At 37.1% G+C, this 19,967-nt stretch overlaps 1 protein-coding gene across 2 annotated transcripts in view; it reads right to left on the minus strand.

The window, feature by feature from the left end:
• Positions 1–19,967, minus strand: part of SNX4 (sorting nexin 4) — a 53,114-nt gene that overhangs the window by 16,011 nt on the left and 17,136 nt on the right. For both annotated transcript variants that reach the window (XM_019956972.2, XM_070788825.1), the window contains exons 3-7: positions 18,592–18,727; positions 18,365–18,514; positions 17,885–17,932; positions 9,699–9,754; positions 6,097–6,169 (exon numbers count right to left, since the gene is read on the minus strand). In XM_019956972.2, the coding sequence (XP_019812531.1) occupies positions 6,097–6,169; positions 9,699–9,754; positions 17,885–17,932; positions 18,365–18,514; positions 18,592–18,727 (463 nt within the window). The remainder of the gene's footprint in view (positions 1–6,096; positions 6,170–9,698; positions 9,755–17,884; positions 17,933–18,364; positions 18,515–18,591; positions 18,728–19,967) is intronic.

Consider the following 19,967-nt stretch of genomic DNA (forward strand, 5'->3'; position numbering starts at 1 on the left):
ACTCACTCACACTAGCACTACCCACAGCTGTTTTCATAGCAGAGTTGAACAGCTTCAACAAGGGCCATACGACCCGAGCAGGTGAAAATAATTACTATCTGGCCTTCAGAAAAAGTTTGCCAACTAATGTACTAGACTCCACTTCCAGTACAAAGTTCAGTCTTTATTATGCTTGAAAGTTTTCAGGGTTGTCCGCAGACCTCGAAACTAATTACTCTGGGACATTACTTCCCAATTATTTTTTGAGAGTCCTACAGAGTGTTGACTGGTTGTTTAAATGAGTTCCATTGTTAAATAAATTTTGGAAGCAATGAGATTTAAAAGTTTAACAGGTTGTTGTGTTTTTTTTCTGCCTGACTTTTTAGATCTTTAACACTATATATGAATAAGGACTACTGAGAGAGGGTGATTTGCGGTAGGGACCACATTATAGGACTGGCATTCTAAAGATGACAAAATGGAAAATGCCATTCTAGACTACTAACTTTTCTAGATTCTTGTACTTTTAAAAATCAAACCTCCTCCTGAAAACTGAGCATTTCATCATCTATCTAAGATACTAAGCATGGAAGAGAGGGAAAGAGTTTGTTAAATAACCACATAAGTATAAAAACTAGAGCAACTTAAATACAAAATACATATCCAAAATAAACGTGCAAAGATAAAGCTTTGAATTCCAGGTGTTTAAAAGTTTTGTTTTGTTTTTCTTTAAATTTTATCACTCCATGCAGCTGATACAAAAAGAGCTTCAATCATAATAATTAGAGCTCTGGAAAATACTCTAGTCCACAGAGCTTGACAAAAAGAGGCAAGAGTTCTCATACGCCAAAAAGATGAGCAACTACACAGGAACCACTCTACTAGAGAATGAGGCAACACAGAGCCACTCAACAGTTGTTACTGAACCAGCAGTAATGTTTCTGGTATCAACTACTCATGGAAGTAAATTGTGCTAGCCAACTAAAACACAAGATGACTAGTACCCAGATCATCAGGCAGTGAGAAAAAAGATGAAGCAAAAAAAACTATAGACCAAAAATGAGCATTTCTACAGAAAAGTAAAGATAAAAATGGCCAAGAAATAAATCATGAATTATTAAAACCCATGGCTCAGTGGTAAAGAATCCACCTGCCAATGCAGGAGACGCAGGAGATGGATGTGGGTTCAATCCCTTGGTCAGGAAGATCCCCCTGGGAAGGAAATGGCAACCCATTCCAGTATTCTTGCCTGGGAAATTCCATGGACAGAGAAGCCTGGTAGGCTACAGTCCATGGGGTCACAAAAGAGTCGGATGCAACACAGGCACTAAACAGCAACAGAACCAGATTAATTCAATGGTCACTGGTAATCAAGAATCGTGGTGCCAGGGAAAAGGGGCTAGACCCAATGATTTAGTCTAGACTGCCACTCAATTTCAATTCTGTTGACAAGTCTTTCTTTTTGAAAACTGATCATCTTAACAACTGACAACAAAGGACTGACACCTAGCAAATAATATGACAACAGAAGAAACTTGACAGACTCATCGTATCATCCTCCCCAGCTCTGAAATCATTTGGAACTATGCTAAGAATGCCTTCCCTATCCATGCCGAAGTAGTAGCAGATTAAATGTTAAAAAGGACATAAAGTTTTATGACAGTCTATTAAATGATCTTATTTTAAAAATCTGGACACATAGTTTTTCTTCTGAATTATCTCCTACGTGAAAGTGAAGTCACTCAGTCATGTCCGACTCTTAGCGACCCCATGGACTGCAGCCCACCAGGCTCCCCTGTCCCTGGGATTCTCCAAGCAAGAACACTGGAGTGGGGTGCCATTGCCTTCTCCAATGCATGAAAGTGAAAAGTGAAAGTGAAGTCGCTCAGTTGTGGCTGACTCTTAGCGACCCTATGGACTGCAGCCCACCAGGCTCCTCCGTCCATGGGATTTTCCAGGCAAGAGTACTGGAGTGGGGTGCCATTGCCTTCTCCAGAATTATCTCCTAAGGAGGCAACAATCATGAGATTTAAGATTCATGACAGTACTGCTAAAATCTTTCCCAAAGGAGTTGTACCTAAGACTTTACATTGCCATCACCGAATATTTCACAAACACTAGATATGTTATCTATACAAATGACTACAAATTAAATGTTAAATAGTAGCTCAATACTTTCAATTTACATAGTTAGCGTATTAGCAAAGTCAAGCAATCCTCCTTCCCTTCTAAATTTGATTTCCCCTAGAAAGGCAGCAAATATGATTGTAGAAAATAAGGGATTTGCTTCCTTATCTATAAACTGGGGACAGTCATAGCACCTACTTTCAAAGGGCCACTGTCAGATTTAGGTAAAAATAACACACCATAGTTGGCTTATATACAACAGTAAATATAATAAATATTAGATCAGTTCAGTTTAGTTCAGTCCTCAGTCATGTCTGACTCTTTGTAACCCCATGGAGTACAGCATGCCAGGACTCCCTGTCCATCACCAACTCCTGGAGCTTGCTTAAATTCATGTCCATCGAGTCGTTGATGCCATCCAACCATCTTCATCCTCTGTCATCCCCTTCTCCTCCTGCCTTCAATCTTTCCCAGCATCAGGGCCTTTTCCAATTAGTCAGTTCTTCACATCAGGTGGCCAAAGTATTGGAGTTTCAGCTTCAGCATCAGTCCTTTCAATGAATATTCAGGACTGATTTCCTTTAGGATGGACTGGTTTGATTTCCTTGCAACCCAAAGGACTCTCAAGAGTCTTCTCCAACACCACGGTTCAAAATATTAGATATTAGTACCTTTTCCTTTTGTTTTAGTTTATGAAACATGGATTATCTCATCCGAATATCACAACTCTATGAATAACACACTCATTCATATAACAAATATTTATGCAGTACCTACTGTGTACCAGGCAGATACTCTCCAAGAAAACAAACTCTGAAAGGTCTCTGGATTGGCCTGAAGAACTTAGTAAACAGCAGAGAAAGTGCTAACTCCAGCTCCTCTCAATCTAAGACTACCCACCCTTTCTGGTTCTGTTTTAATACCTTAAATATTAACTCTTTAACCTGTAAGTCATTTATTTTTTGCCTTTTCTATCAAGACTTTGAAAAGAATTTTCCTCAACAGAAAAGACAGCCAAATAATTGTATTTTCTTTTTATCTGTTAATAAGTCATCATGTCTCCAACAGTGTCTAAGCCTTCTTCTCTTGACACTGAATGTTACAAAAAGGCCCTCCCTGTGGTGATCTCTGTTGTTTTCAGGATTCTACCAGTGTTGGGTTCTAACCTTCCATTTTTAACTTTTATGTTACTGTCAATGATTAAAAAGCCTTTTTCCTAATTTTAGTATAAATCAAGATTTTAGCTATTCCATATTTTTCACTGGCATTTATCTTGTTTATCAAGTGCTGTCTTACCTTTGAAGAGCTCAAGCAGTCTTTCAGGTCAATTAAGTTTCTGAAGCCTGTTTTCATAAAGTCTAGGGCAAATATCTATACCCAGAATTCTCTTACTTGTGTATTACAAGCTCTTTGATGACAAGGTCATTTTCTTTAAAAGTTCTTGTCATATATACATTACTAACCAGTTCCCCTTGGTTGGTTATAATTAAGTTCAAGAAGCAATTTATCTTACTGCTTTTCAAGATTTTTTAAAACATAAAACTGTCAGCACATACATTTATTTATTCATCCATTCAATGAATACATAGTGGGTGCTATTTGAGTCCAGCATTATTCTCAGGATTCAGCAGTGAGAAAATAAAGCTCCTGCTCTTATGAGCTCACGTATATACTAGTAGAGGAGATAATTAACAAGTTCGGAATCACGGAAAATGACAGAAACCATAGAAACCTGCACCACATTTTATATAGGATGCTCAAGAAAGATAATTTCTCTCAAGAGGTATTTGAACCAGTAACTGAATAACAAAAGAATAAGCCAAGTGAGGATCCATGGGGGAAGAATGGTACAGGCCCAGGAAACAGCAAATAAAAGACCAGAAACAAGCTTGGCATGGTTAAAAATAGTTAGAAGAACAACAGGGCTAAAATGAAGCGCTGCTCTTGTTTAGTCACTAAGTCATGTTCTTTTGCAACCCGCCAGGCTGTAGCCCGCCAGGCTCCTCTGTCCGTGGGATTTCCCAGGCAAGAATACTGGAGTAGGTTGCCATTTCCTTCTCCAGGGGATCTTCCAAACCCGGGGATCAAACCCAAGTCACCTGCGCCTCTTCTGCACTGGCAGGCAGTTTCTTTACCACTGAGCCACGAGGGAAGCCCTCAAAATGAAATGTACAAAGTATTGAAACAGCTGTGTGTGAGACTCAAAATTTTCTGTAACATCACTATTACATTTTATCATGATCTCTAAAGATTATTAAGTATTAATCACATTCAAAAACATACTTTCAGCAGAAAGCCAAATATGATCACTGGATATCCTACCTTGACTGTGATAATTTTCTTACTTGCTTTATGAGGGCAATCACCCATACCTTCTTGCAGGCTAGATGATCTGCAGCACAGCTTCACAACAGTGACAGTTATTTCCTCCCTCCTTTAGATATCATTCAAACTTATTCCCTGCATTTTACAGATTCTCTGGGTTTTAACTGTTACACTTTGTTCAATTCACCAACTCATCTCTGCTATTTCCGATAAATCTGACTCTGGCTGGTTTTTCTGCCTTTTCCCTTTGTTTCTTCTGGATGTGAACGACTGCTTGAGAACCTCTCAATACCTGGAGCTGGTATGTGACTGCTTAACCGTGTGCCTCTGCCTACCCAAGACACCCAGCACCGTCCAGCTTCCTGTGGCATGACACCTTCTACAGTGTGCCCCCTCTTCCCTTTGGTGGAACGTCTTTAAGAGGAAACAGCTTTCATAATCAGCCAGACCTCTAATTTAAGTAAATTCTCCAGGTTTTTTGACAGAAGACAAAAATAGTATGAAGGGTTCTTCCAGTCTTCTGGGGTGTCTCTGACCCCACCTTCACTTTCCATTAAGAACTGTTGCCTTATTTGTTTAGGTAACTTCAAAGCAACTAGAGGCCTAGAAATTTTATCTCATCAATTCACAAGTCCTTTTCAATACCCCATTGTTGACTCTATCCTAGTAATTCTCATAGGTACCTTTTTCTTTTCCTACAAAGTATCTTACAATTTATATAAAGAGTCCTATAGTACTCTGGACGGTTACACAGATTGGGTCAATATGAGGATAGTTCAAAAGGAGTGTTCCCTTACTTTATTTTTTTATACTTTTAATGAAAATCTTCATACAAACATACAAAAAGTAGAGGATAGTAGGATATACTCCCATTTCCCAACATTTACCTTCAACAATTATCATATGGCCAATTAAATTGCATCTAAAATTGACCCTACTCTCCACCCTTTACCATCAGATTCTTTCATTAAAACAAATCCCAGATAATATATTTCATTTCAAGATGATTCCAATGAGTGTAAGATATGATCATAGACCTGGTAACTCAGTGTCTTTCAAAGCCTTTAAGACCAGTTCTAAGGTTTTCTCTAGGTTACCCCACAGGATATTTTTCAGGTACTACATTAATCTACCCAAAAATATATTTCTCCATGTCTATTACAGCCAAACTCTACAGGTAAGTACAATCATTATTGGTATATTTCTAGTTCCTCATGTCATAGCAGACCATTACCCTACATAAGTTTATTTAGTATAATTTAAGAGCACAGATGCAGAATGGCTTAATATTAACTATTCACCAACCTTAAAAAAAAATCTTGAAAGAATAAAAGAATATGTAGATCAAAGTCACAAAATTATATTCCAATGCTGAAATGGTAGGCACTTTGATAAATGTCAAAACAACCATACACTAAGAAAAAAAAAAACAAGAAACCATATATAGACTACAGAAAAAACAATAGGTTAAAATTCTTTAAGTTATTTATGCCAGAAAAAATTTCACAATTTTTAAAAAATGTTATTTAGGTGAATAACACACCAAATTTGAATATAAAAATCAGTTATTCATCATAAACACCTTCCATTACTTAAAAACATAATGATTAAATGAGAAGCACTTCCATAAAAACACCTGTCAAAAAGCTTCTGGTGACCACTTACAGCTCTGACTCGAAGAAGATGTGAGATGACAGACTGGAGTTCATCACTATAGTGTTTTAGTTCAATAAATCTCCTGAAATAGGAAACAAAACATCATTTTTTTCATGAAGAGCAGTCAAAAACTGAAAGACAAAACAGCAGTTCCTGAGAATAATGAAACTGATTCTATTTAACCATATGCTAGCCTTAAACATTTACACACTGATACAAACTCAAAAAGTTCTACAATTAAATAACCACATTTTCTTTAGATATTTTTAAAGCTGAGAAAAGATGTCATACTTTATAATTCACACCGTGGAACGGAGATAGAGATAAAATTTGTTGGTATGAAAAACTACTGGGGAAAAAAAGAAATCAGGAGAAAATTTATGTTGCTAAAAAAATCTTTTGGTACAAACATAAACTCATGATCTCTAACCCTAATCTTCATGCTGCTCAGTAATCTTTGTTTCTATAATCTAATATCTGCCATTCTCCATAACGACCTGAAACTTCAGATACCACTGCTCTTCCAGCAATGTAACAGCTTACTTCACCCTCCTCAAAAACTTATTTCCTTGACATCATTGTTAATTTCTAATGATTTTCCTTTTACTCTCTGGTCACTCCTAAAGTCTCCTTTGCAGGACTGACTTCCTTCACCCATCTCTTATGCTGCCAACTTTAGTGTGCAAAGGACTCCTAAAATATTTGCCAGAAACACAACTGAGGGCCTCTCAGTAAAAGAGGGCATGAATAATCACCATAACTGTACACAGAGGCCCTAGTGGGACTCAGGAATCTGAATTTATAACAAACTCACTCACAGGATTCAGATGCTGGTAATCCTCAGATTATACTTTGGAAAACACCCTTCAAGCACTGGTTTCTTTAGAGTTCAGCCCTAGGTCCTTGCCCATATTACAACCAATTATTTGGTCTACATACTGTATGTGTGTGCGTATGTGCCAAGTCATTTCAGTCGTGTCTGACTCTTTGCAACTCTATGGACCGTAGCCCACCAGGCTCCTCTGTCCATGGGATTCTCCAGGCAAGAATACTGGAGTGAGTTGCCATGCCCTCCTCCAGGGGACCTTCCTGACCCAGGGATCAAACCTGGGTCTCCTGCATTGGTAGGCGGGTTCTTTACCACTAGTGCCATGTGGGAAGCCCGTACTCTATGTGACTTATTCACAAAGCTTCACGATTATGATCTACATGCTGCTTAACTCCAAATATCTATCTCCAGCCCCAAACTCTGTCCTAAATGCTGTATCTATAATGCCAACTGGCTAGCAGATATTAGTGGCTGCTTATATATCCAAAGTTCAACTTATCTTCCCCCATGCCATCAAATCTCTCTCCTCTGTACTCCCTAGCAGTTTAAAGAATGAAACCTGGGTGCCACCTGTTTTCCTTCTCCTCTCTTTCATGCCATACATTCTATTACTCACTTGGTCTACCTCCTAAATATCAGCCAAATACTGCCACAAGAAAGTAGAAGACTCGAGGTCCTCCTCCTCACTGCTTTGAACAGTGTAAAGAAAAATAAACATGCATGAAGGAGTATCATTTTGGTATTCCCTCTGAAACTCTTTCTGGTTTTCTAGATTTTAAGAAAGAACAGAAAGAAAGTATTTTAGTGATATAAACTATTTTAATAACAGTATGAATAATAATTAATTTACTGGGCCAGCTAGACCTAGAACAGAGATTCTATATATTAAAAATCTGTTACAACAATGACTGATAGATAATTCTCTAATCTAAAACTTAAGGCAAACAAATTCTATTACTAATTATATACTTTAACAAGAACTTAGGAGCAAAAACTGCCCTGGTTATGTTATTGGCCATATCACATTTAAAATTCTATAATATGGATATTAAACAAAATTTAGCAATCTAGAAAAGATGGGTAGGTCAGAAAAGGGAAGACAAACATACAATTGACAATACATTTTTTATTACATTAAAAAACATTTAACTAACAGCTACATTAAAATATTAATTTAAACTGTCTCATCTACATGCTCCTCTAACGAATGTACATTCACCAATGTCATAAACTCTTCTGCTTAAATTTTCCAAAGCTTTTTTTGGAGGATGACATAATTTTAGTTCTTAATCTAGACAACACCTATTATATATTATGGATGTCATAACCTTTATTAAAACCTCAGTGGAATCTTAAATGCATACTGTAAAGCAAAAGTCTGTCTGAAAATGCTCCATACTATGATACAACATTCTGGAAAAGGCAAAACTATCGAATCAGTAAAAAGATAAGTGGTTGCTAGGGTTATGGGGAGGAAGAGATAAAAAGGGAGAGCAAAAAGGATTTTTAGCACAATGAAAATACTTTTCATGATAGTATAATGATACATACATGTCATTGTACATGTTTCAAAACCCATACAATATATAACACCAAGGGTGAACCCTGATGTAAACTATGCACTTTGACAGGCATCATGATGATTCAATGCAAGCTGATCAATCGTAACAAATGTATCACGCTGGAAAGGGATACCAGGGGTGGCTGTGTGTATCCAGGAACAGCTATGCAAGTGTAGGGGCAGAGGGGACACGGGAGTTCTGTATGATGTCTCACTTAGTTTTTCTGGGAACCTAAAACTACTCTAAGAAACAAAGTCTATTAAAAAAGTGAAAACCTCAATGGTTACCATCACAATTTCCTAATTACCAAACTTTAAAATATTAGTGTTTACATCTTATATTCAAAAGTTATATTAAAAAGTAGAGGCATTACGTTAATGTGTTATGGTTTATGAAAATCAGCATAACAGGCTATCAGACTATGCAAACTTGGCCTCTATCTGCTAAGAATGTACACTATGTAGAAGTTAAGGCTTGAAGGCCTGACTAGAGAAATTCTAACAGACCTTGTAAACTTGGTCGCCAAGTATGGAGAAACCCCATCCACCTAAGCACATTTCTAACTGGAAAGTACAACTGAACTAAGCTTCAGGCAAAGGTCCGTATAATGAAGAGCCTGAATTATCTGCAAATTCCGAGAATGAACAAAACCAAATCTTATATACCTAGATTCCACCCTCCGGAAAGTTATTTCTGAATACACAGTTTCCTTTAATACAGAAATGCTCTCACAAACTCCAAACTAACATTAATGAAGTCAGGTAATTGTCATATAGATATAGCTCCATGAAATTATTATATTAGTATGCATTTATTTATCAAGTTTTCTTGGCATTCAAAGTAGATAGTTTATTATTAAAATAGATATTATCTTGAGTTTTGCACATATCTGACAAGCAAAGTCTATTAAGAAAAACCTATTTTATATGAAATTAAAATTACTTTCCTCATTTTTCTGATACCTTCAATAACACTTAAGAAATCCTTCCAGGAAAAAGCAGTGGTTTAATTTTCTAAAATGTCAGTTACTTACAACCTTAATCCCAATAAAAACATCAAATTTCAAAATCAGTTTTAGACTGTAAAAGGATTTCACTAATGTGAATTACTATTTAAAATATTTAGCAAATAAAGTGCATACATTCAGAAATGAAAAATTAAATAGATTGATAGGCACCATTCAAAACAACATTGTAACTGTTATTAAAACAAAACCTTACTTGTCTGGGTTTTTCACTCTGAATGTTGCATTAAGCGCTTTTAACCTGGAGTCTGCCTGGAAAAAATAATTTATTCACTTAATACAATTATATTTCAGGGTATAAATCCAAACAGTTTTATTTTCCCTTTAGAATTAAGCTATTCAAGTATACTTTTCTTCATATTATTTGTGTCAAACACATTAAACATACCCCCAAAACACCCAGTAGTTATTTTTTAAACACTGCAAAAATATTATAAATTAATATTGAATACATGACAGTTAATGATTTCAAAGTGAAACAACTGTAAATACCAACAGGCGAGCAAGCATACAGCTCTGCATTATTATAACTCAGAATAGGTTGTGTCAAAAAGTAGTTTACTTTTTCTCTAAATCAAGAAAAACAATGATCTGTATATATAAACTAAATAAAATGACTGCTTTGAAGCCTGTGCATTACTGAGGGTCATTCTCAGACGGAATCTAAACCAAATGTACATTGGTTTTTCTCATTTTCATGATCAGTATTTTAGGAAAAGAAAGAAATATGGAAATGCCTGTACTAAATTAAAACAAGCCGCTGCTGCTGCTAAGTCGCTTCAGTCATGTCCGACTCTGTGCGACCCCATAGACAGCAGCCAACCAGGCTTCCCGTCCCTGGATTTCTCCAGGCAAGAACACTGGAGTGGGTTGCCATTTCCTTCTCCAATGCATGAAAGTGAAAAGTGAAAGTGAAGTCGCTCAGTCGTGTCCGACTCTAGCGACCCCATGGACTGCAGCCTACCAGGCTCCTCCGTCCACGGGATTTTCCAAGCAAAAGTACTAGAGTGGGGTGCCATTGCCTTCTCCAAAAAACAAGCTAGATGACATCAAATTAATTCCTTTCTAGTTGACAGAAAGTATTACAACACAACTTTTAAACAATCTTTACTTATTTCTAGATATTCTGACACAACTATTTAACTACCTTTAGTTATTTCTGCTGCTGCTTAGTCGCTAAGTGGTGTCCAAATCTTTGCAACCCTGTGGACTACAGCCAGCCAGGCTTCCTCTGTCCATGGGATTTCCCAGGCAAGAATACTGGAGTGGGTTGCCATTTCCTTCTCCAGGGGATTTTCCTGATCCAAGGATAGAGCTCACATCTCCTGTGTTGGCAGGCAGATTCTTTACCACTGAGCTACCTGGAAAACCCCTTCACTTCTACCTTATTTCAAAGGAGAGACAGAAGGATCAACACTAAATAATAATTTCACTGTATAAACTTATACTTAATATATCCGAAGTTATCCTCTTTGTCTATGTCCTCATTTAAAATATATACATAAATGTATTTTTTCCCCTGACCAAGGCACAAAAGAATAGGGTTCACAAAAGGTGTAGCTCAATCGGTTAACAATTTTATAACATGATTTGGTTTTGAAAATACCAATCATCCTGAACATTTTATATCATTCCAACTTACAAATCCTAATTACAAATACTCCCCAAATAATAAAACAAAAAAACCAGAACAACTAAGGCTTCCCAGATTACACAGCTTAAAAAAAAAACAAACTGCAATAATACACCACTCCACAAATCCAGCATCCTAAAACTTTAGACCAAAAGCAACTCAAAGAGCTATCAAGAATATCTAAAGCTTAAGTTGTCACTGAATTCAGGGGATTCTCTTATTTCTAAAATGGGGTGTATTTTAGGAATTTCCCTGGCAGTCCAGGGGTTAGGACTCCACACTTCCAATGTAGGGGGCACAGGTTGGATCCCTGGTCAAGAAATGAAGATCCCACATGCCGTGGCATGGCCCCCCCAAAAAAAGTTTTTAATAAATAAATGGATATTTTACCAATTCTTGACATTTCTTACATCTGAAGGGCCAAGGAACTAATGCATGTGAAAGTCCTTTCAATCACAGCATATATGAATTTAAGGCATATATTACTCCCTTGTGTTCTTTAAGTGATTTCAAATTACCAATGTGACATTATAGGCACAAGCAAATGAGATTCTTTTAAATAAGGATGAAAGTACATAAACCCATCAGTAAAAAAAGAAAATTTTCATGTGTATCTTTTTCTGAATCTCATACTGAATCCCACCAATTTACTTTTTACTTTTAATATTACCAATTTACCACTATAGAAGGCATATAAAATGTAAACCATCACCATCCTAACCTTGCTTACCAAACACCGTCAGGTCAGTCCATCATAATACCCCACTCAATCTGCTCATCATTTCACAAGATTCCATACAAAGAGAAACTGCCTAAAATGTCATCAAGTCAGAAACTTCTCCCCAAAGCTAGATCTCTAAGTGAAAGTGAAAGTCACTCAGTCGTGTCCGACTCTTTGCAACCCCATGGACTATACAGTCCATGGAATTCTCCAGGCCAGAATACTGGAGTGGGTAGCCTTTCCCTTCTCCAGGGGATCCTCCCAACCCAGAGATCGAACCCAGGTCTCCCACATTGCAGGCGGATTCTTTACCAGCTGAGCCACAAGGGAAGCCCTACCCAAATCTGACAGGTTACCGTTCATCCATCTTATCAGATTCCCCACTAAGTATCTAAAGAAGCCCTTACACCACTGTCTCATACCACCTTACTTTGTCTCCTTTACTACAGCACTGTCTGAAATCCCTTGGGCTGTTTGCTTGTTTCCTAGCTGTCCATGAAAATATAAGAGCCACAAGAAAAACACAATGTGAATAGGGCCCCGAGAGTTGCACAATAGCCGCCGTGGCACTACTTTAAACTGCGTTTTCATTCCTGTATCCCCAACACTTCCCAATGCCTGGCACAAGAAAAACATGCAATAAGTATACTGGATGAATGAAAAGAAAAAAAAAAACCCGACTATTCTACAGTCCCAACTTTATACCTTCCCATATTCTTTAATCCCCACCTCCCTTTCCCTTTCCAATCCCTATTACATACTATACTTCTCTTGTGCTAGACCTTGTCCTTCCTCCACTTCATTTTCAGATTCTTATCTTCCTCCAAGCTTTATCTAGTAAACCATTACCAGCTTGCCCTGTCTCTAACATTCTTCTTCCTTGACCCTTAGGCTGACTCCCCTGCAGGCTTCTCATTATTCAGGTCTCAGCTCAAGTGTTCTCTTCAACCATGTGACCCAGTTTGCCCAGAACAGTACTAATGGTTTACACCTGCTGTCCTAACCTAATTATTAACAGAGCCCCTTTTTATTCTCAAAACTGTCTCCATTTGAACAATAAATTATACTGTCATAGCTCAAAATAATCCCTGGGGAAAAAATTCCAGCTGTCATATTATCTCACAACGACAACTGTTTTCTGTTTTATCACCTATAACTTTTAAAGTATCTTAAACAGATGTTAATTCAACTTCAACTACTTCAGTATAAGCTCCATAAGAACACGGGGCTTATGAATGTTTCCAGCTTATCCACAGTTGGATCCACAGCACCTAGAAGAGTATCCGACAGTCTGTAGGTACCTAGCATCTGGACTTTCCAGAGTTAGCAGAGATCCTAAAGGCTCAGATCTTGTCTGTGGCAGTTCCTGCTCCAAGCCACAAACAAGGTTCTAGATACTTCCCAGTCAGCCTAAATTCATTTAAGATTTGGGCATATGGATGACACTTACTTTCATGTAACTGGGTTAAAATGGTATTTCTTTAAACTAAAGTAACTAGTTAATATGTTCATTACTCTAAAGAGAAACTCTCTGCTCTCCCTTCAGTGAATTAACAGAAGTTATCATATAGACATCCAAGAAAAACGAAGGAATGCCAATATACAACAGTGATGAAAAAGTCTGTTGCTCATATTTGTGTTAAATGAAGAACAAGAGTGGGGAGGGGAGGGGAGGGGAGAGAGTTCCCTAGCGGTCCAGTGGTTAGAACTCTGTGTGCTCATTGTCAAGGGCCTCCGTTGAATGTTTAATACCTGGTTGGTGAATCAAGATCCCACAAGTCATGTAGCATGGCCAAAAAAAAATAAAGCACAGACTTTTATAAAACTAAATTTTTACAATTATCCTGTTGAGTATAATACTCAAAATATTTAAGAAAATGTAAACTATTAGGCTCAAACTCAGAGAAGGCAATGGCACCCCACTCCAGTACTCTTGCCTGGAAAATCCCATGGATGGAGGAGCGTGGTAGGCTGCAGTCCATGGGGTCGCTAAAAGTCAGGATACGACTAAGCGACTTCACTTTCACTTTTCACTTTCATGCATTGGAGAAGGAAATGGCAACCCACTCCAGTGTTCTTGCCTGGAGAATCTCAGGGACGGGGGAGCCTGGTGGGCTACCGTCTATGGGGTCGAAGAGTCGGACACAACTGAAGCGACTTAGCAGCAGCAGCAGCAGGCCCAAACTACAGATTAAACATGTCTAAAAGGGAGAAATTAAAGCTATTATTTCAATTTGATGATGACAATCCAATAGCCAAGTTCAAATATTCTTTTTTTTAATTGCAGTATTATTGACCTGGGCTTCCCTGGTGGCTCAGACAGTAAAGCATCTGCCTGCAATGTGGGAGACCCGGGTTCAATTCCTGGGTCTGGAAGATCCCCTGGAGAAGGAAATGGCAACCCACTCCAGCACTCTTGCCTGGAAAATCCCATAGACAGAGGAGCCTGATAGGCTACAGTCCATGGGGTCCCAAAGAGTCGGACACGACTGAGTGGCTTCACTTTCACTTTCATTATTGACCTATAACACTATATTAGTTCCAGTCTGACTCAGAACAATCTCATTTTCATTGAAATATAGTTTCCAACATTCCTTTACCAATCATCTTTATATACATTAATTATATAAGTAGCTAGTGAAAAGATAAGTAATACAGGATGGTAATTATGAAGGCCTGGACTTTAATTCAGCCTCTATCACTTATAACTATATGACCGTGGGTTAAGTCACTTTCTCCTGACCTAAAAAGCTGGGATAATACTGAACTAACCTCAAAGGTACTGAGGCAGCTGCCAGCAAAAAAACCATGAACACTGTATCAGAGTACAGTGCTTAAGCACATAGTAAACATTTAATGTTAATGATATTCAGAAAAAAAATGCTGCTTTTGGTTCTAAACTTTTTTTTCTTACCAATTTTGATAATCTTTTAAAATTATCTTCCTAAAAACATTATCGGTCATCTTACAACAATGTTTGTCAAGTTTTTGGCCCATGGGAGTCAATATGCCTGCAATGAATTCTAGGATTCAGTATTCTGAACAATCCCAACATATTGAGACTCATGAAGCCAACTGACCACACTTGAAGAAACACTGAATTTAAAAAAATTTTTTACATCAAAATACTAGTTACATGCTAAAAAGAAGGAGAAGAAGAAGAAAAAACACTGAATTATAAGTACTCAGACAGCAATTCAACCTTCTCTGGAAGCCTCAAAGTAACCACTATAAACAACTAATACTGAATCCACCTGTGATGCAATGAAGCCCGAGAGGCTACAAAGGTGAGTGGGGATTCGGCACCATGCCACAGACCCCAGTACTGCAGTGTCTGACGCTCATATCACTGTTATACTTTACCGGCAGGCTCGCTGTCAATTCTCACTATCGTCACAGTATGCCTATCTCCAGCAGTATGCACCTTTAGACCTTTAAAACTTTCTAGTAGGCTGCCGACTAAAAATAGTCGTGTGTTTGGATAACTACAATAAAATTAATTGGATACTATGTGAAAGGACCAAAGTATATCTGTAAACACTGTAGTAAGTTATGTCACATCCATCTGAACATCTCAGAAGTCAGTTCTAAATCCCACCTTTTGACTGTGATCAGGTTAGTTATAACTACCAAATACACAACCTCCAGATAAGAGAAGTGAGTCTTTCTCTCTCTATATATATATATAGATATACACAGATGCATGTACATGCTTGAATGTATGCATGCACAAACATGCATGTGTTCGTCCAAAAGGTTCCATTTCCTTGCAAATGTTTCCAAATTCTCCCTATACATTTTATGTCTAGTCCATTTCAATTCCTACTTTTCAAATTATTAACACTGTGTACAGAGTATTACGAAGATCATGGCATCTGGTCCCATCACTTCATGGGAAATAGATGGGGAAACAGTGCAAAGTGTCAGACTTTATTTTTGGGGGCTCCAAAATCACTGCAGATGGTGACTGCAGCCATGAAATTAAAGGACGCTTACTCCTTGGAAGGAAAGTTATGACCAACTTAGCATATTCAAAAGCAGAGACATTACTTTGTCAACAAAGGTCCGTCTAGTCAAGCCTATGGTTTTTCCAGTGGTCATGTATGGATGTGAGAGTTGGACTGTGAGGAAGGCTGAACGCCAAAGAATTGATGCTTTTGAACTGTGGTGTTGGAGAAGACTCTTGAGAGTCCCTTGGACTGCAAGGAGATCCAAGCAGTCCATTCTGAAGGAGATCAGCCCTGGGATTTCTTTGCAAGGAATGATGCTAAAGCTGAAACTCCAGTACTTGGGCCACCTCATGCCAAGAGTTGACTCATTGGAAAAGACTCTGATGCTTGGAGAGATTGGGGGCAGGAGGAGAAGGGGACGACAGAGGATGAGATGGCTGGATGGCATCACTGACTTGATGGACGTGAGTCTGAGTGAACTCCAGGAGTTGGTGATGGACAGGGAGGCCTGGTGTGCTGCGATTCACAAAGAGTCGGACACGACTGAGCATCTGAACTGAACTCAACAGAGTATTACCTTTCAAAGATTTTATAAAAGTGAAACTAGGATTTTACCGTAAGGCTACCCAAATATAAAACATTATATCTAAACACTTAGGTAGCACCGACACACAAGATTCAAGGCACTCTGTAAACAGAATAGTCTAAATGGATGGGGAAATTCATGAATTTTCTCAAGGCCACCCAGTTACGCCCAAAAACTGTGCTAAGGACAAACAACTGATAACCAGTTACTAAAATAATGACTAAATCAATGAAACTCTTAAAAAGTTAAGAGTTTTTAAATTTTCTATTATATAAAGAGCATCACCAAAAAAATATTTTAGTTTGTTCTTTTCTTCATTATTAGCTCCTAAGAAATCCTGGACTAGTTCTCATAAAATTCTATCAAAATATAAACAATTTTTTAAAGTTCAGAGTTATTTCAAATCATCTTCAAAATTCTATTATTCTCTCTTTGAGCACTATAGTGAGTTACAGCTAAGAAAACACTAATTTTTTCATGTTATCTGAAGTTTCAGATAACTCATAAGTTGAACCAGTAAGTTAAAATTGGTTTATGACAAAATTAGATACTTAATTACATTTTCTGTGCAGAAAAAAATGTTTTCTCCTGTCTTTTTGTGTTAAAATTAAAATACCTATATGCCAATGCATAAATCTCTAGTTCTGAAAATTACTGTAAAGACATTCTGTTCTTGCTGCCTAAACCTATTGAACTTCTGTTACTGCAATATCATATGAACTGTTTATCAATTTATATATCAATTTATATTACTTTTCCTTCTTATATATTCTGTTTACATAAAAGATGAAAACTTTAAAAAATATGCAGTGTTAAATTACTTTTGTAAACCAGGAGGGGAGAGCAGAGCAGAGTGAGGGTAGTCATCTTATGACTGACATGGTCTTTAATTTTTAGGTAACAGTTCCATTCCCAAACACTAATTCTAATGATCAATATGATGAGCAATCAAAATCTAATTAAACCTGTATCACTGATACAAAATGAATCCTATGCCCACTCAAAACTGGCCACCGTGTCTCAGTATACAAAATAAGCATGACTGATGGCTACTCTTTTAGCCTACTAAGATAAGAAAACCCAAGTTCAACCCTTTAGAAGTGTTTTTTCTATCTAATAGAGTTAGCAATTACGTGGGCACCACTAAGAGTGACAGTGACAAGGACAGAGGAAAGAAAAAAACATAAAAAGCATAATGTGAGTATACTGCGGGGAAAATCTATAGCTTAAACGTAAATTACTGCTTCAAAATGTTCTTTCCCAAGAGAATTAAATTCACACATAAATATGCCCATTATAGTCTCACTATTACCAAAAATTACACCAATCAAAAATAAACCGCATTGTTTCTTTAAAATTACCAGTGATATTAGATGTAAAGCCTATTTCCAACATTCACTCATTCAGTAAATAGCAAGTATCCATTAAGGCATGGCACTGTGCTAGAAATTGTATATGGACATGACACATTATTTCATACAATTACCCTTACCTTCAGCTGAAATCCAGTTTCATTTACCGTCTCTTTCCAGTTGCCTTCCTAAAAATTAAAGATAACTTTAGATATCACTGTAAAATAGCCCATAAGTAATATCCCAAATTAAATACCCATCGTTCTGTTCTTCTTTCATGGGAGATGGGGGAGAGGCACATACAATCCAGATTCCAAAAGATTACCGGAGACAGCCCCAAAATTTTATAGATCCGGGATTCAAAAAACTAAAGACTAACTTTGATACCATTTAAGTGATACCAAAAAGTACCATCTTTAGTATCTTTAAGTATAAAAATGTTAACCAAAAGAATGATATAATACTTTGGAAATTCAAAACAAAACAAACTGTTAAAATACATATAAATTAACAAAGGGCGGCTCCAAGAGAATCCTTAAGCAGCAGCAGTCCACAATTTAAAATGTTTAAAATCCCAAGTAAAATGAAATTTTTTAAAAGACTAAATAAAAGAAAAATACCTGTGTTAAAAACAAATAGAAGATTTTGTCTCTACAAAGGATGGGATGTGAAGCAACTCTCAAGAGGAAATTTTCTAAACCAATTCGTCGTCTTTCCACAAAATCCGGGTCCATGTTGTCAGCAGAGAGTTTATGCCAAACGAATTCTGCCTAGATAAAAAAAACAATCATGAAGAACAGTCTCAGCGCTAACTACTTCTAAACTACACCACCATTTCACTCCTTACCCTTTTTTCTGGTAGAGGTGGCACAACAATATGTGGATAGTACACTAAAAGGTAGTTCCTCAACAACTCAAATTCACTATACCGCCTCCACAGTGAGTCTGTTAGGACACTCTGACCATCATTATGTTCAACTGACCTGAAAAAGACAGAATAAGATTTCTAGTGTTTTTTAAAAATACAAATGCATACATACAACCTCCTTTAAAACTGATAACTCCATTTACTGAATGCTTATGAACCAGGAGGGCCATGAACCAGGCACTGAGAACATTTCATGTATTATTTAACCCCTACAACAGACCTGGTGAAGCAGGGATTACTGTCCCCACTTCACAGATGAGGAAGCAGCTGCACGGTATATGCTCTTCCTTCAATCACAAAGATTTGTTGGTAGAGCACGCAGATCCATCTGATTCCCAAGCCCTCACTCCTAACCACTTTGCTCCATTATAGAAAACCTATTTGAACTTGAGAGAAATAGTCATATTAGGAATACTCTTCTCAACAAGAGCCTCAATGTAAAATAATTCAGTTAACATAATGGCTGGCTTTACAATACAGTGCAAGTCTGGCTTCATCAGCGTTTCATTAAAGAAAAATTACTTTTAATTGCCACAATGAAAGAACAATTCCTGCCACCATGAGAGAACAACATTCATGCCAAAGACCATGACACCAAAAAAACCCTCAATTTAACCTCATCAATGAATCAGATGCATCCAAGTACCAGAAAAGATCCACAAAAGTAAAATGTCAATTAACTCTGAAACAGTGGCAAGAAGGGAAGTAACAAATCAATTTTAGTCTTATATTTACTATAAAGAGCTGCAGGCGATGCCATGAATCATCCATATAAAAGTTCAATTTGGAGGAAAGCTGGGTAAAATCATAAAAAGAGTATTTGAAATTATTTTGACTATGATTTCTGCTAGCATAATGACTATTAAAAAACATCAGCCTTCTAAACATTATCTGAACCTTCCTATTTCCTAATTGAAAATAACTTACAGTTCCTCCAAGAAACATGCATATAACCAAAATGTGCATTTGTACATGTACAGTATAAAGGCAGAGAGGCTAAATCAGTCTCAGAATAAAGTCTTGAGAAAATATATACATCATGCCATGCTCAACACAAGATGTTCAATGTTTTTATCATTTATATATTAAGTTTGCTAAATTAATTCACTGTAATAAAAAGGGAAACATAATATGAAATTCAAAATATACAAATGGCTTTCATGGCAAGATAGAGGATTATTAAATGATAATTCATTTTAAAGAGTTGACCTAACCATTAGCTGACTAAAACTATTCTAATTCAGAGTTTCAACTGCAGCTAAAAAAAAAATATCTTGGGTTAATATAAAGTTTCA

This window comes from Bos indicus, chromosome 1 (assembly GCF_029378745.1).
Source record: "Bos indicus isolate NIAB-ARS_2022 breed Sahiwal x Tharparkar chromosome 1, NIAB-ARS_B.indTharparkar_mat_pri_1.0, whole genome shotgun sequence".
Taxonomy (NCBI): domain Eukaryota; kingdom Metazoa; phylum Chordata; class Mammalia; order Artiodactyla; family Bovidae; genus Bos; species Bos indicus.